Genomic DNA, 17,979 nt, shown 5'->3' on the forward strand with positions numbered 1-17,979 from the left:
TCTCTGTACATTTAATGAAATTGTTGGTTTCCAATCATAAGATCAACCACTTATGTTGAATGGACATAATGCCACATGTGTAGTAGTCATTAAACACGTTCACACTGAAGCAATCAGATTGTTAAGTAGCATCTTTTCACAGCACTTACACCGTGGTATAATTAACTTTAATGAACCATTAAAGTTTAGCCCATACAATAAATGTGGAGAAAATGGCATTCATTGAATTAGTCTGTGAGTGTTTTGTCATTAAGTATGCATAGTGCTACACTGTGCTAAACGCTACTAATTACAACATGTGAAACACAAAGATTTTATGGCTGTAGCCCTTAATAAAAGGAAATATAAATATGAGATGTCACTTATTTAAATAGAATTTTAATAAATGTCAAATGTGAGACAGTTATTTATGCATGTAAGATTTGAGAGGACAGAGAAATTGGAGCTGTCAGAGTTTCTAAATACCAGCAGGAATTAGTTTATTTTCTTTCAAATTCCACAACTTTTACATACAAGCTTGTTGAACAACAACGTGTGAACACTTGAAACTCTCATAAAAGATGAGATTGGTACATACTCACTAGTCAATATTAACACCCAAGGGATAGGATTTAATTGGGTGAAGCGTGGTCAGCTATGGCGCTGAGGATCTAATGGCTTTACACCAGGGTCACATGCTAACACGTACTGTGTAGTGTTCAGTTACAAAGGAGAGTTATGGAAAGAAATTAAAGTATTGTGTATTAATCATAAAATATTCAAGAAATAATCATTGTGAAAAACTTTTGCTGTACCAACAGGCAAATTTAATACAACCGAACTTCATGTGCAAAATGTGACTATGATGTCACCTTCTTGATATTCAGAGTCAGTTTTCCAACGTAGCTTGTTGTCCTGACGTTTGACGTAGTTGTTTTCTTTTTTTAAAAATCAGTAATCAACAGGTGGCAGCGTCAGCATCGCTGTGAACTCTTCGTATTTGACGATCCCATTTGACTTGATGTGTGCCTCTCTGAAGAGGTCGTCCACTACACGAGGAAGATGGAGAAAACATAAGAGCATAAGTGGATAAGCAGCCAAATCGCACCATAAATTATGGTTATAATTAGTGTTATTGCTGTTGCTATTGTGAGATATTTAACAGGGATGAAATAAAGAAAAACAATATTGACTGAAAATAATATTTTGCAACACAACACATTATATTTCAGTCACAAATATTCCCTTCCAGTATTTATCTGTGAGCTGTACTCATACTAGTTTCCTAAGGGTTTATGTCTCTTCATATCATACACCATGGACCCTTGTTGACTTAACTACAAAAGTGTAGTTAAAGATTTTCATTCCAGTACTTTTTCATGTCTTGAAAATGTCCTGAATACTCAAAATGGTTTTCTGTTGTCTCTTCTTTTAGGAAATTGGCATTACTATCTTCTTCAGCAGTTCGGGAATCCAAAAACTTGATAAATGTCTCCCCACTGAGAAGCCTTTTGAGCTTCATTTAACTATAAACAGCTTAATGTACACAGAACCCATCCACAGACTTTGAAATACAGCTTATGTTGCTCTGAGACCCGTCACTGTGTGAATGAGGTGGCTTTGAAAAACTTAAAAATCCACCCTGGAGGTTTAACCAGATATCCGAATCCCAGCAGGAGTCCTTCCATTAAAACTCTCAGCTTGAGGTTCATATTTAACACTTTACATCTGAAGTGAAACAAAACATCAACAAGAGAATTCACAGTGTCCTTAAATGACAGGAAGTGCAAGGGACTCCGGTGCTTGGGTGCAGGCAAAAATAAAAAGCCTAAGTAAGACATTGTCTGTGATTTAATTAGGCGATACAAAAAGTTGTGACGCTAAATCACTTAAGCTGCATCATATGCCAATCAGTCACAGATTTTAGCTTTTTGTGGAAATTAAAACAAAGCCTGAGGATCAACTATTCAGCAGCTTGTCAGGGGAACAAGTTCAGTACAAAGGTGGTGTCGCCCAGTCCGTCCCCCTGGTGTCACAAAACTTGTGCCCCCTGTTGGATTGACCTGTACGGTCAGACATCTGCCAGGGTTTGACTTCAGCTATGATTTCAAGGTTGAAAAAAAAATTCTATAGAGGTCACAGATGATGTTACACACCTCTGTGCTGTAACCCCTTCAGAGAACAAAGCTTATAAATAGTCCTCAACATATGTCTTTGTTGACATTGCTATTGCTAGGGCTTTACTAGTATTCATAATATTCTGTCGGGTAGTGTTAGTGAAATATTTCACACAATATCTCTCTGATGGGAAAACGAATTGTCGCTTAATCAGCATGCAACACAACAGCAAATGCATTTCCTGACAGGAAGGAGGGAGTGGCCTTTAGGAGCCACGGAGTAAATACCAGGAGAGAAACTATTGTAATTACCTACGAGATTCTGAGCTCAGCTCTAAAGACAAACTTCCTGCGATTAGTCACTTTTTGAGGGGTGGATCAGTTACTGTGTCAAGATGCAGAACACGTGTATCATTAAAGAAATCAACTGTGGAAAACTATCAGGTTCAGAGTTCATTATAAATTCATTTTTTTCTCCTGATTCAACATTTGATATTTACTGCAGTCATAAAGTATTCAGATAAATGGTGGTTTATTGGTGTTTCGATGTTCGATACTGAAGCAAAGAATAAGTTCTTTGTACTTATAGAAATATGGAAATGGTTTATTGGTTATTTCTCTGCAAAGGTGAGAGGTGCATCTCTTTGCATCTTCCTGTGAGCAGGATTAAAACTACCAAAATGAATTTCACAAACTTTGTGGAGAGACAGACCATAGTGGTGTCCTTCCTGTCGTGCAATGCCCTACAAGCTCAGCTATTTGAGCTCAGATCGAAACGTCCTCAAGATATTTATTAGAGACCTTAAGACTCACTTTGGATTATGAAACACTACGTAATCATCTAATATTGGCAGTATTGTTGCGAGGTATCAGTAAAAAGGCTCAGCTGTAGGCCGGTAAAAACGTAACATCTCATTAATTAGAAACCTCACTTGCTCTACCTTCTTTGTTTGTGAGTTTCTCTCCTAACATGGTGAGCTTGGCCCGCAGCTCAGATGCCTCGATGTATCCCTTCTTCTGCTTGTCCGTCATCTTCAAGGCCTCCAGGATTTCCACTTTGGGATCCTCCTGTTGCATCTGTCTGTGCATTATTGACAGGAACGTAGAGAACTCCACCTCAGCAGACTTTTCTAAACACAAATGTGAAATCAGGTGGTACATTTTATTTAACCTTGACTTGATGATTAATGTAAGTTTAAAAAGAAAATGCCCTTTGCTCTTGTACTTCTTTAGGCCCTTTGTTATTTTTATTTGCTGTCTTTTCCCTGCATTTCTTAAGGATATATAGTGTTATACTGTATGTAGCACACATTAAGAAGGCTGTAAGAAAAATGTACAAAACCACGAATTTTAAAGCACAAACACCAGTTTATGCTTCAACGGTAGTAGTAAAGACTGTCAGTGCAATTTGAAATTACTGTCATTTAAACGTCACCTCTCAGACTTGTCCCTTATGCTACACCCACAACAAGCTGTTATTCAAAGACAAAAAGACTTTGATTTACTGCATGTTATAGTTTACCAATTTTGTGGACTTGTAGATGTCTCCTGATTTCACCAGGTGTGGGGCTTGTACCCAGGCAGCGCATAACTGTGATCAGGTCATTGTTATTTATCTTGCCGTTTTGATTCTTGTCATACAATGAGAAGCACTCTTTGTACTCTGCAGTGGGGAAAACAAAGTTTTTGAATGACAGTACTTTTTTTCCCCCCTTGTTGTAATTAGTGAGGAGCTTTCACAGTAAATCTTCGGTAAACAGGAATTAATTAGACTAAAAAAGAAGAGAGTTTGGTTGTTTTGTACAAATAAATAATTTCAAACATCAGTAACAGAGTGAAACAGTGATTGACAACATGCACCTGTAGATGAATCTTACCATTGATCTGAGCTTGTGAGAGGAATTTAGCCTGCAAGGTGACAATAGTGTGGCGTCACTTGTTAGGTAAATACAGAAAAATGGTCTGTTGTGTAAGAAAATACACAAAAAGGCTCAATGGAAAATGGAATTTCTTACCATGTCTGAGACTGCTGCGTTTCTGTTCAGGAAGAAGACAGTTTACTGAAGCCTGCGTCACCTGTCCCTCCACCTCTGTTTAAAGTCCAACACCCGTCGTAATTTAATATCTGTTGCTGTGGAAACACAGATATCGGATCCACAGCGCTGCATTGTCCTTCCTCTTACCACCCCTCCCATAAAAGGGACCGCTTACTACTAGACAACTACCATATGTTACCACAGTGACACATCATACAAACGTTGTCTAACATCAAGTTAAAAGCAAGATTTAAAACTCCCAGATAACTTCAGATAAATATCTAAGTGATAGTATGACGTTTTTTTGTTTTGTTTTTTAATTTAAAATGCACATTTAAAAAATCCCATTCACCATGGAGCAGTGCTATACAAATCATATTAGAATCCAAATTTTGCAATAACAAACTGTGCAGGAACAAATATTTGCAGACATCTAAACCCACCTGTAATGATGCAAATAAATGTATACATTTATGTATTTTTTCTGGATTTGTGCTGATATTCTGTTTCGCTCCATTAAGATCAAACTACCGTAAAAATTAGAGACTTTTTTTTCTAAGTGAGCAAACATAGAAATTCAGCAGGGGATTAAATATACTTCAGCTTGAGGTTTATATTTAATGCTTTAGTTCTGAAGTGAAACAAAACATCAACAAGAGAATAGTTGATGTTTTGTTGCGTGCGTCAGACTCCGTTTTATCTTTTAAATCCTGTTTAAAAACTCATTTATTCAACATAGCTTTTCCATCTACTGTAGTTAGTGTCCCTATTTTATATTTGGTTCAATTTCTTATTTATGTACTTCATCTTTTAGCTATATCTGTTCTTAGTAACTTTGTTCTTATATTCCCTTTTATTGCTGTATAAATAAACAAATAAAGTTGTATTGTATACCGCCAAAAGTATTCACTCACCCATCCAAATCATTGAATTCAGGTGTTTCAATCACTGCCACAGCCACACGTGTATAAAATCAAGTAACTATGCATGCAGACTGTTTCTACACACATTTGTGAAAGAATGGGTCGCTCTCAGGAGCTTCCAGCATGGTACCGTGACATGAGACCTCCTGTGCAACAAGTCCACTCATGAAATTTCCTCTATACTGAATATTCCACAGTCACTGTTAGTGGTATTATAAAAAGAGGAAGCGACTGGAAACAACAGCAACTCCACGAGGAGAGTGAGGTCAACAGATGCTTAGGCACTTAGTGTGCAGTCGATCACGACAGACCTCCAGACTTCATGTAGCCTTTAGATTAGTTCATGAACAGTGTGTAGAGAGCTTCATGGGCTTCCATGGCTGAACAGCTGCATTCAAGCCTTACATCACCGTCATAGACAATTTCATGCTCTCAATTACGTAGGAACAGTTTGGGGATGGCACCTTCCTGTTCCAACATGACTGTGCACCAGCGTCCACAAAGACATGGATAAGTGGATAACTTTGGCCTGCACAGAGCCATGGCCTCAACCCAATAGGGGTAAATTAGCCAAGGCTTCTCAGTATCTGACCTCACAAATACACTTCTTTAAGATTGTTCAAAAAGTCCCATTAACACTCCTGAACTTTGTGGAAAGCCTTTCCAGAAGAGTTGAAGCTGTAATAGCTGCAAAGGGTGGGCCAACATCATATTCAAACCCTATGGATTAAGAATGGGATGTCACTGAAATTCAAATTTGAAGGCAGATGAGTGAACACTTTCCACATTTTAAAAAAACAACTATTATTAAGGGGTTTTTTGTTTGCCATGCAACTAAATTTCTATAAATATGCATATTTTAAGATAAAGTAATATACTTATATACTGTAACTACTTCTTTTTATCTTTTCCGACAGTCAAGAGAGGACCATGTGTAACCATAGCACCTGTTTCTTCAGGGGTGTTAAAGATCAATATTACAGCATTCAGCTGTTAATAGACTGGATTCTTTGAGGCTATGCAAGGTCAGCTTTCTCTTTTTCCATTCAGGTTGCTTCGTGGCACCGTCATATGTCAGATTAATTGAATTCTTTAAAAATAATTCATTGCCAAACATTCCCAAAATGTCAATGCTCCACAGGTGTTTAAGTGGCACTTAATTCATTTGAATTAACAGCGAGGCTTGAATTTGTGCCTGATCTTAGGGTCCTGTGCAATAGATTTTTAAATGCAACACATTCACAAGTTATATTTGAATGACTGGTTGCAGTCGTGAGGCAGTGATTGGTTTCTAAGTAAAACAGAACATGTGTAATGGTAATTGAGAGGTAAATAAAGGACCATAGGGGCTCACTTTGTCTTTATTGGCTAAATCCCAGTCCAGTATTTATATCTTTAATTTTAACACATTCCCATTTGGCCAAAATATTTTAAAAATGATGAACAGATTTATTCCCAATTTGCATTAGTAAATTAAACATGTATGACATGAGAATTGCAAAATCTACCCTAATACTGATAACATGATGCATGACAGTGTGCAGTGCTGGTCTCTTTTATGATTTCTCATGCCACAAGATTCAAGCATTAAAAAAGAGACAAAGAGCGAAACATTTCACATACATCAATATAAAAATCTACAAAGGAGGCAAATTCCCTGCTCAGTACTGGGACAGGAGGCAGAATATCCTTGAGTTTAACAGTGAAAACCAGTGCACATCAATGAGTTTTATTAAGTGCCATAGTTAAGCACAGCTAATGTCTCTGCCACACAAAATGTGAGAAAATGTATTTTTTAAAAAGAAAGAAAAGAGAGCAGTTTCTTTCACTTATAAAAACGTACAACACTGGTGAACCCTTTCAGTGGCTCTTCTTTATATGCAAAGTGTAGTAGGACCAGGGCTCCGGCACATAAATGAGCCCGGGGTACTTGTTGCGTAGCACTGGGTCATTCCACAGATAGGCCACCCACAGAGCCACAAGGAACACGGTAACACCGAAACTATAGAACAGGAACAGACCGTTACTGTCGGGGCCAAGTCCTTTATGATGTTGGAATATCACCATAGCAACCATAGCAACGAAGGTGAGGAGGAAAAGTTCAGTGATTTGTCCTTCAGTGACCAAGTACCTAGAAGAAATTTAAAAAAAAGAGACAGGAGAAGTCAGAACATCAGGGAGAACCAAATACTAAATGTCCAACAAAATATTATTATAAGGAAACTGCAATCTTTATGGAAACATCAATACTGCTATATATTGCAACAATCCTATTCACATTACTAACTATATTACCGTTTAGATGTCAGATAAGAAAAGTAATTGCTTTTCCAAAATGGCACAGGTTTCAGAGGATCGTCAAAGCTGCTCTCAAGCACGTCTATATCTTTCTTTGTGTGTAAAATTCAATTTGGACAATTGTTAGATGTTTGTTTATCTGGTTTAGTCGCATGTTCATTTTTGTCAGACTTTTTAGACAGAAAGAAATTGATTTTAGAAACAGGTTAGAAAATACTGGAGTTCAGAATACTAAAGGTCATTCTAAAAAAATTAAAACAGTTTGGAGTGCAGAATAATTGGAGGGACTGTTCATAAGCTATTAACTTCACTTGTAGTACTGAATGTTTCCCTGGCTTTACTTTAAATGTGAGCGTTACTGCTGTCCGTCTACTCTTTTCTTTATCTCAGTTAGTTTAGATTATGAAAGTTATTTGTAATCATCCCAATTAGTGTTAAGCATTTCTTCTCTAAAGCCCATGATTAGACTTCAGATGTCCTTCACAGTTTTCATCACTTTAATAACAACTGAATGTATTCATGGTGAGTTTGTGTGTCTGGTAATCTATGTAGTGTGTCTAAAGGATAGACTGACCAATAGTAGAGAGCGCTTGGTCCCAGCAACAGCCAACCAGCAAGAGGAACCTTTTTCTGTTCTTCACCACTGGAGAAGCAACCGGTGAAGTAGATGAACAGAATGATAAAGAAAGGAATATACCTGGCGGGAAAAAAAAGAAGCAAACCCTTATCCTCTGCACAGGATGAACATTATGTTCAAGTACATCTTTATAAACGGGCAATGAAAAATATTATTGAGCTCGGCTCAATGAAACCCTAAAAAAAGTCAACAGTATTTAACAAACCACAAAAGCAGAAGGAGAAAAAAAAAACCCATTTCTTTCTCTTTTTGTTATTAAATGTTTAGACATGATAACGATAATGAGGTCATTTGTTTAACTTAACATCTGCAAAAATTATTAGTACATTTTTAAGCAGTGAATTAAAATGAAAGTGGCAATTTAGCAGAACAGTTGTAAAAATAAATGAATCTAATCGCTGATCAAGAATGTAATTAAATAAACTGCATTTTATTTTCAGAGTAAATATTACAGGGATGTGCTGTACATGGTCAGTTAATAACACCTCTGAAATCTATTAAACTGTCAGCTGGTCTCAAGCTAGAGTCTTTCATACCACCCAGAGTTTGTAATTATTATTGATGGTTCTTATTTGCGTAAATTTAGTCCGACTGTAAATATGTTTCATCTCCTGTAAAACGATTATCTCCTTTTGGATGAGCCCAAAGATTTAAAAGGAACATTATTTTCCCATCAGGTCCACTTATTTGCTCCATTAACGGCTTTTCATTATATTTGTCAAACTAATTTGCCGAGAACAGCAAGTGACTATATGAGTTTAACATAGTCTCTGCTCATATTCCTGCTTCCTTAACAACTACACCGATTCTTGCGTACTATTAGTGTATCACAAATCACATCAGTACTACAATTTATGCTTGCAACTTAGAATTCAAAGGATCCTGGATATGTGTACGAAAGTGCACATATCCAGGTTTGTGTACTCATTTATATTTTCATGTTTAAAAGATTATGTTCTTCATATTAAAACATAAATAAAAGAATGTGTATAAAAGTAACCTGTTGGTTTTGGGGCCAAGGCGCTGAACACTTCACAGCTGCACCTTCCCTCGTGCCCTGTCATCTGTCACAAAGCAGTTCAACCCTTCATGAGGCTGCTTATGTAACGCCTGAGCAGAGGAAGCTTAAACACTGTCTCAACTCACTCATCTAATTTCATATGAGTTCTTTGGCAGCACCGGAGAGCAAGGGGATAAAAAGACAACTACAGTACTGTTCATCCTGATTCAACATATTAGCAATCTCCCTACTCACCCTCTATCTTCTTTCCAGAACTGCAATACTCAAACCACACCCATACCTGCATTACTGAGCGAACAGCAGACTCGTCCACTGAAAACTGTAATTCCTTTACCTCAGCAGTGAAAATGCAATGCTGGAACATTATGAGGGGAATAAAACATAAACAAACCCATAAAACTAAAAGTCTGTGCAATAATAAGAAATAGCAGGAGAGCTATAACTCTTCTTCATTTTAAGATAAAACCAAGTGATCTGGAAAAATTCTCCGTTTTCCTGCACGTAATAGGATTCATTTTCATTAGGATTCATTAGAGACAAAAACTGGTCACACATTAAAGCTTAATACTAACTGTGTACAGATTTCCTCAAAATCTCTGCTCTGATTACTTTACTTGCCTTTGTATGTTTTTTCAAAACACATCCATGATAACCCCCCGCCCCACCCAAAAAAGGGGAAATTGTGGTTCATAGCGATCCATTTCTGTACATGCAACATAATTATTGTAAACATACCACATTAAATGTCCCAGGTGTTCGTCATAATAATACAGCAGCTCAAAGGAGTCAATCTGAGGGAGAAGGACCAAATTAAATTCATTAAAACGTTCCCAGACACACAACCTTATACTACAGTGCCACCTAGTGTTTTGGTGTGTAACTTCAACTTTATTACAGAACTCACAGAGAGCAAAACAAGATAAAAAAAAACAGCTGTGAACAACATATAATACAACATATACAAATAATATAAAAATATAAAAAGACACTGGCTTTACCTGAAGTGACTGTATATTAAAAATGTTATAACTTACTGAAGAAAAGATTTCACGCAATTGATGTTTTTCCGAATGTGTAAAATCACATTTCATGAGATGATGAGTTGTTGAAAGCTGTTGACCGAGGACTTTAAGCATTTGATGAAGCCTCACACACACACAAAAGCTGCTGATTACAGTTGCCAATTACAGACATGAAATCTAGAGAAATCCAAGTTAATGTTATTCTCAAATGGCAAAGAGTTGTTGTCTGCATTTCCTAAGATTAAACCATTCAAAGGACTGCAATTAAAATGGTCAAATCTTACAAGTATCTAGGTATCATTATAGATCAGAATTTGTCATTTAAAACTCACATTCAAACGCTTGTGTCTAAGTTGAAACTAAACTTGGACAAAGTTACCTTTTTAGAAATCAATCTTGTTTCTCTCTCAAAGTGAGAAAACATTTAAATTTATGCACTTTTTTTTTTCCTTTATTGGATTACGGCGATCTGCTTTTTATGAATGCACCAGTCCAGTACCTAAAGAGATTAGATACTATCTACCATGTTTTATTGTTGGCTGTGGAAATTGTGTACATCACTGTTCTCTGTATGCTGCTGTTAAATGGCCATCTCTGTACAGTATATCCACAGACTTTCCCATTGGTTGGTTTTTAACTATAAATCTCTCCTTGGCTCGTTTCCTCCTATCTGTGTGTTTACATGTGTTTAAACTGCAACTAATACAGCCTTCGTTCTCACAACATCATACAACTGATTGTCAGAAATGGTTGCCGTAAAGGAGTTTAAGTGCATTTCAAGAAGGGAGAGAATAACTCTTTTAGTCAGTGTGACTGTTTTAAATGTGGCTCTTAATGATCTGCTATTGCGTATTTTTCCCATGTTTGTACGAATTGTTGCTATGTTGTCATGTTTTGTAACTTTTGCTGCCACGATGCCAGGTCCCTCTTGGAAATGAGATTTAAATCTTAATGACACTTTTACTTGGATAAATAAAGGAGTATAATAAAAATTGAAAAAAAAACATATAAAAGTAGAGATCTGGAACATCAGTCGACACCTCAAAGTACTACGCTGAAAGATGAGAGCAAACGTACATTTCTGTAGGCAGTAAATGGATTTAAACCTCACAATGAAATTCACATGAACCAGTGTAAAAAAATGTTTTTAAAAACCTTCTTTGACTCTCTGTTGGTCTAACTGTGGGGTAAGAAGTTGTGCATCAATCAGATGTTTGAACAACTACATATGAATCTTGGTTTTGTAATAAATAAGATCCGTAGTGATTTCTTCCCCTGGAATCAGCAGGGAAATAAATCAGGAACAAATAAAGCCATCCATCCATCCATCCTCATCCGCTTTGTCCGGGGCCGGGTCGCGGGGGCAGCAGCCTAAGCAAAGAGGCCCAGACCTCCCTCTCCCCAGCCACCTCCTCCAGCTTATCCGGGGGAATACCAAGGCGTTCCCAGGCCAGCCGAGAGATATAATCTCTCCAGCGTGTCCTGGGTCTGCCCCGGGGCCTCCTCCCGGTGGGACATGCCTGGAACACCTCACCCAGGAGGCGCCCAGGGGGCATCCTTGTCAGATGCCCGAACCACCTCAGCTGGCTCCTTTCGATGTGGAGCAGCAGCTGCTCTACTCTGAGCCCCTCCCGGATGGCCGAACTTCTCACCCTATCTCTAAGGGAGAGGCCAGCCACCCTTCGGAGGAAGCTCATTTCTGCCGCTTGTATCCGCGATCTCGTTCTTTCGGTCACTACCCACAGCTCGTGGCCATAGGTGAGGGTAGGGACGTAGACCGACCGGTAAATTGAGAGCTTTGCTTTTACACTCAGCTCCCTCTTCACCACGACGGACCGGTGCAGCGTCCGCATTACTGCAGCTGCAGCCCCAATCCGTCTGTCGATCTCCGGCTCCCTTCTCCCATCACTCGCGAACAAGACCCCGAGATACTTGAACTCCTCCACTTGGGGCAGGAACTCATCCCCGACCCGGAGTGGGCACTCCACCCTTTTCCGGCTGAGAACCATGGCCTCAGATTTGGAGGTGCTGATCCTCATTCCCGCTGCTTCACACTCGGCTGCGAACCGTTCCAGCAATAGGGACATGGAACAAATAAAGCCAGGGTATAAAATCTTAACATGACTGCTGTTGTGCTGCTACATTAACCCACAGTATATAAGCGTTGACAAACACCACACTATCAAAGGTACGATGTTCTGCTTCTGGTCGATGTGACAATAAAAGATGTGATGATGACGACGAAGGAGCAGAGAGAAAAATAAGCTCCACTCCCACACAGCAGGATAAAGTCTGCTGCATCTAAACAGCTGCGGTGACGCGTGTTTCTGCGTTGTGCTCTCAGTTCAAAAAGAACAGCTTTTTTAAACTGCTGAAGACAAACAATATTTTTTGTACGAGCAGCATGCATGAAGTTGTCCCACTTACATAAATAACATACAACGACACACTTTGACAACCTTCTCCATGTATTCCAGTATTCCCACTAAGCCCACCATGGATCTTAGCTGTTTGCCATCTTACCAGTGAAGCTGGTTTAAGGTCTTTGATGATGGGGTTCTCCCTCACTGATAGGTGCAGCTGATAGCCACTCAGGATGAGCCGGTGGTTGATGGAGTCTCCCACCAGGTGGATGCTGGCTCCCATGACGAACGTGATGATGCAGAGGTACACGGCTGTGCGAGACAGCACTCTCGGACTGCGCTCAATCAGCTGAATGGAGCAGAAACAAACATGTATACCTTAAAAGAGTTATTCTGGGGACACCTTTAAGAACTGGCTTCAACCACAGCGCCTGTGCGTTATCTCTGAGACTTTTTTTCACACAGCCTACATGTGCCGTTTTTCTTTTCTTGAATATGTTTTTGACTTTATCTAGGTGTGTTTGTGTTTTTATCTATTCAGCTGCACCTGCCTAGTTCTTCCTGTCTCTTAAATATAGATCTGCCTTAAAGGTAATGGATATTACGGGGCAAATAGCTTGTTTCATAACACAACCACACGGATGACCTACATCCTCTAACAAAAGCATGCAACTTGCGTCATTACACTGACTAGAAGTAACACTGTCTCTTTGCCAGTCAGGCGTTGAATTATGGGTTTTTATGTTGGTTTGCAAGAACCTAAATAGTCTGCCTCAAAATGCACCTGAAAAATCATAACACAAAATTATTACACAACATTTTAACTGATGCAATTCTGATTCCTGAAACTGAGAAAAAAAAATTAACCCAAAATGATGTTGGATATAATGTTGCCATGTTGAGTTACAGTCTCTTAAAGCAGGTATTAAACAAGCTCAGTAATCCCTGGAAGGTTTTTCTAACTAGGGCCTGCCCAAAATTTGATTTTTATTGGTGAAAACTAAACTATCAAAAATCAAAACATGGCCAGCAGTCACAACATGCAGAGCAGAAAAGGAATGACAAGATCTGGAATGCTGAAATCTTTGCCTCTCCTAGACTTGAGAGTCTTGAACTGTCCTAACTGTATAGGAATCACACATAAGCAATAAGATACGAAACATTAAAAGTCAGCACAGATTTCAGTCTGTAAAGCAACAGAAAACCAGATTGTCCTGATGCAACTGCAGTAAAAGCAATATTGAAATAAAGAGTTACACAGTAGGTCAAGTGTTCACATAGAAATTATTCACTGGAGAGAATACAGAAGACCTGATGTTGTCTTCACAATCACTAAGACACTCTGCTGCATTAAGACTTGCCTTGAGCATTAGGAATGGTGTTATGACATTGTAGGCCATGTGGAAATAGTCTCCAGCACTGGGCTTGTTCAGTGGAAACCACTCCAGAGGAAGAATGATCTGAAACATATGTAAGAAAATACTGGTTTCCACTGAAATTGAAAATATTGATGTAACCATCCATTTGCCTTTTTTTCCTTCATTAGATTTAAACCACAAGAGGTACGAAGAAATTGCACTGAGCCTTCCTACCATAACAATGGGCCTTCCAAAGTCTAATATCCAGTTCTGCACAGTGAGACACAGCCACAGGTCAAAGTGGAAGCGCTGCTTTTTCTTCTGTGGCACATTTTCCTTTGAAACACCAGGAGCGCTGTAAACATACAGTAAGTCATTGTAATAGAGCAAGCATTACCAAAGCAAAGGGCAACACAGCTGCCGAGCCCTTAACAGACATGTTACTGCATTTATTTCAGGTTAAGAGCACGTGGTTTCCTTACTTGAATTCGAGTATTTTATATTGATGGTAAAACTACAGTATTTTAAAATGTTATTTTAAAACACAAGTTTATTCTCTTTTCACCCCCCTTGCATCCTCCACTCTTTGATTTCAGAGTAATAATTATGCAGCAGCTGTGAAACTGCTGAACTATCCAACCTGCTGTTTATTGTGTGCAGCTGTGCAATTTACTCCTGTAGCATGTTGAGCACAGTCCCTATAGTTCAACATATGCACTGGGAAAGCAGGAAGATGAGTGCAGATAAATCCCCCATGGGCTTTCAGCCTTCCTCAAGGATTACAGGCTCCCTTGTAACACCAGCAAAACCAGTATTTACTGCAAAGAGTGCTGTGACCATCTGCATCTGCCTGAAATCCTTTTTCTTGCCATCCAGACATATTGATCATGAAGCTGCAAAAATTAATGAAGCCACACAATTTTTTTTGCAAAACTCAGCTGCTGGGAAACTTTTGCAGCCACTTGTTGGTTTCAGTTCAACATACTGCTGCTAGTAGCAACCACTGCTGATTCAGCTTAAAGCTGTGTCAGTCTAACCTATGTGTCTAGACCAGGAATTTCAAACTCATTATATATTATGGAATATATATAGCCCACTTTGATCTTAAGTGGGCTGGACTAGTGACACTCCCCCTTTCTGTCAATGAAAAAGAAGTTCAGTTGAACATTTCATCCCTGAGCTTTAATTAATATAAGAAAAAGAAAGGCAATTTCAATGGTACATGTCAGTTTTTCCACATGATAAAGAAATGCTGCTGTAATATATGAAAGAGATCTTTCAGCTTGACTCTTTGAGCTTAAATTGTAACAACTAAATGTGTGAAATTACAAAAGGAATTGAGGTAGCTCGTTGCCCTGTGATTATAAAATTTCACAGGAGTAAGTGAGTCACAAAAACTGCCCAGTTTTTGTGGACCAATTGTAAAAGTTGTAATTACTTTGGTGTAGTAAAGATGCCCATGTGGGAGGGCTTTATTAATAGGAAAACATTCAAAACTTATGCATTTAATAGTCCAAGAATTTATGCCCTCCTTCCCATTTTCCAAAGGATCCAGTAGGCCACAGTGGAGTCTTTGCAGAGCCGATTATGGCCTGTGACGTTTGACAACACTGGTCTAGACCTGTAAAGACACAAGTCAGGCTTTATATGACTTAAGGTCTCAAATGCTGTAGTTCCACGTGTTCTTTTCCTATAGCCCCTTTTGTTTTTTTTGCTTTTGCTTGACCTGATCTATTTTGTCTTCTTTTTACATGATTGTGTTTGCTGGCCAGATGTCTGAAGACTGAAAACAGACTAGTTACATCCAGATCAGCTACACAGCCAGTGTGAGATTTTCCAGAGTTAGCTGGTGTTCCTGTCATGTCATCAGAAAGCCTGAAGACAAGAGCGAGGTAAATACAACAACAGGCTTCCCCGCAAGAAGCCAGGATTTTGTTTCTACAACATTTGGCTTGAAATAACGCCTAACTGGCGCTATCAAACGGAGCATGCGCGCCTCCGTTTTCATTTGTACGTCCAATCATTCACTTGGCGCGCAGTCCAGCCTCCAGCATCTGTTCCTGGATACATGCAGGAGAAGAAGAGATAAGCAGATCCTGTACTGTAGAAAACATTTATTCTCCGGGTTTTACAGACGTTCGTTTCTTTAAGCTTTACGCTTTCTGTGTTTATGAACCGACTGCCCTTCAGCAAGGCGACGATAACAGCAGCGACATCTTCATGTTTAGAGTACAAACCTCTTCAGGTGTAAATCCTTGCCTTGACGCTTTCGTACAGTCTGCATCGTTGTTTCCGTGTAGGCAGCCGATGGTCTCGTTTACTTTACCTACTCATACAGCTCCGTGGTCACAGGTGTGGAAAGCTAGCGGGATTCAACTACCCTAAACATTTTGTGTACAGTTAATGGTCACGAGCGCTGTCGCTTCCGGGCTGTCGCCTTGTTTCCGCCCATCAGGAGAATCCACCAATCAAACTGCAGCAAAGACACTAGAAGTGGAGAGGGCACACTTCACCCCGAGTTGTGATTTGTAGGCTAGGCAGCTCAATTACCAACTTCAGTCTTACAGATTAAAAACTATAAAATACAATCTTCGAAGCCTGAATAAATAAATAAGCAAATAAGTGAACTTATAAGGACGTTTTTTAGTCATCAAGTTCAAAGTTGTTATAATGAATGTAAGGATTCAGGAGCCACGCACATCGAAATACAGAATTCTGTGCTTAAATAATGAATTGTATAATACATTCCGCATTTCGTTAGCTTCATAGCATAATTGCCTAAGTCATTTGACTAAGTTAGTCAAATGACTTAGGCAATTATGCTATGAAGCTAACGATTTGTAAATTCATTTTTGAATTCCTCATTAAAAAACTGATTTTCAAAATATTTAAAAAAAAAAAACGTCCATTTCAAAAACCATTTTCGAATTCAAATTTAACTGATTTTCAAAATGCATTTTAAAATGGCGATTCCACTCCTCATTTCAAAATCCATTTCCCTTTCCTGTTCGCTCACAGATTAGCTCAGGGATTAACATTTGAATTAGCAGCTGGATTATATGGAGGGCTCTCGTGGTCCTCCATACTAAAGGGGTTAAAAACCAGGAAAACACAGTTTAAAGACATACATGTTAGGTTAACGGGTGTGAATGCGAGGTGGGATTGTTGGTCCTTTGTTAGTGACCTACCCATTGTTTACCCTACCTCTCACCCAGTGTCAGCTGAGATTTCCTGCTGCTCCACTTCAACCCTGAATTGTATGTATGTGTGTATATATATATATATATATATATATATATATATATATATATATATATATATATATATATATATATATATGTCTGTTAAGTGCTCGGCAGCTGTGTTGCCCTTTGCTTTGGTAATGCTTGCTCTATTACAATGACTTACTGTATGTTTACAGCGCTCCTGGTGTTTCAAAGGAAAATGTGCCACAGAAGAAAAAGCAGCGCTTCCACTTTGACCTGTGGCTGTGTCTCACTGTGCAGAACTGGATATTAGACTTTGGAAGGCCCATTGTTATGGTAGGAAGGCTCAGTGCAATTTCTTTGTACCTCTTGTGGTTTAAATCTAATGAAGGAAAAAAAGGCAAATGGATGGTTACATCAATATTTTCAATTTCAGTGGAAACCAGTATTTTCTTACATATGTTTCAGATCATTCTTCCTCTGGAGTGGTTTCCACTGAACAAGCCCAGTGCTGGAGACTATTTCCACATGGCCTACAATGTCATAACACCATTCCTAATGCTCAAGGCAAGTCTTAATGCAGCAGAGTGTCTTAGTGATTGTGAAGACAACATCAGGTCTTCTGTATTCTCTCCAGTGAATAATTTCTATGTGAACACTTGACCTACTGTGTAACTCTTTATTTCAATATTGCTTTTACTGCAGTTGCATCAGGACAATCTGGTTTTCTGTTGCTTTACAGACTGAAATCTGTGCTGACTTTTAATGTTTCGTATCTTATTGCTTATGTGTGATTCCTATACAGTTAGGACAGTTCAAGACTCTCAAGTCTAGGAGAGGCAAAGAGGCTGTTGCTGCTTTTCGTAGCCCAGTAATGGTTTTGTAATTGTCTCTAATGTGGATGTGTGTGTGTGTGTGTGTGTGTGGGGGGGGGGGGGGGGGGGGGGGTCTTTGTTTTATATTATTTTTATTACTCATCTGAAATTTTAAAATAAATGAGAGGTAGGTTGGTAATACAT

At 38.8% G+C, this 17,979-nt stretch overlaps 2 protein-coding genes and 1 long non-coding RNA gene across 3 annotated transcripts; 1 reads left to right on the forward strand and 2 right to left on the reverse strand.

The window, feature by feature from the left end:
* Positions 1-399: 399 nt before the first annotated feature.
* Positions 400-6,330, reverse strand: calml4a (calmodulin-like 4a). The gene is made up of 5 exons (XM_085459010.1): positions 4,112-6,330; positions 3,974-4,004; positions 3,619-3,759; positions 3,038-3,226; positions 400-1,028 (listed from the first exon to the last, which is right to left on the reverse strand). The coding sequence occupies exons 1-5, from the start codon at positions 4,112-4,114 to the stop codon at positions 931-933; spliced, it is 462 nt and encodes a 153-aa protein (XP_085315136.1). The 5' UTR covers positions 4,115-6,330; the 3' UTR covers positions 400-930.
* A 70-nt stretch (positions 6,331-6,400) lies between these two features.
* Positions 6,401-16,267, reverse strand: LOC146719029 (ceroid-lipofuscinosis neuronal protein 6 homolog). Its single transcript, XM_085458998.1, has 7 exons — positions 15,992-16,267; positions 13,989-14,109; positions 13,758-13,856; positions 12,557-12,745; positions 9,747-9,802; positions 7,928-8,050; positions 6,401-7,186 (listed from the first exon to the last, which is right to left on the reverse strand). Exons 1-7 carry the CDS (start codon positions 16,036-16,038, stop codon positions 6,916-6,918), a joined length of 906 nt encoding a protein of 301 aa, XP_085315124.1. The 5' UTR covers positions 16,039-16,267; the 3' UTR covers positions 6,401-6,915.
* LOC146719030 (uncharacterized) lies at positions 15,783-17,780 on the forward strand. The gene is made up of 3 exons (XR_014920856.1): positions 15,783-15,999; positions 17,176-17,296; positions 17,429-17,780. It is a non-coding gene; the product is annotated as an uncharacterized LOC146719030 (long non-coding RNA).
* Positions 17,781-17,979: the final 199 nt, after the last annotated feature.

Source organism: Copadichromis virginalis, linkage group LG1 (assembly GCF_057382275.1).
Source record: "Copadichromis virginalis isolate Kocher_CV1m ecotype Utaka linkage group LG1, C_Virginalis_male_GT1.1, whole genome shotgun sequence".
Lineage (NCBI taxonomy): Eukaryota > Metazoa > Chordata > Actinopteri > Cichliformes > Cichlidae > Copadichromis > Copadichromis virginalis.

Coding starts and splice junctions, on each gene's coding strand:
- calml4a (XM_085459010.1), bottom strand. Junction 3,760..3,973: donor CTCACAAGCTCAGATCAATG/GTAAGATTCATC, acceptor TCCCCACTGCAG/AGTACAAAGAGTGCTTCTCA. Junction 3,227..3,618: donor TCTACAAGTCCACAAAATTG/GTAAACTATAAC, acceptor ATTTGTGTTTAG/AAAAGTCTGCTGAGGTGGAG.
- LOC146719029 (XM_085458998.1), bottom strand. CDS start 16,038: ATGCAGACTGTACGAAAGCGTCAAGGCAAGGATTTACACCTGAAGAG. Junction 13,857..13,988: donor TTGGAAGGCCCATTGTTATG/GTAGGAAGGCTC, acceptor CATATGTTTCAG/ATCATTCTTCCTCTGGAGTG. Junction 7,187..7,927: donor CCAAGCGCTCTCTACTATTG/GTCAGTCTATCC, acceptor AATTTCTTCTAG/GTACTTGGTCACTGAAGGAC.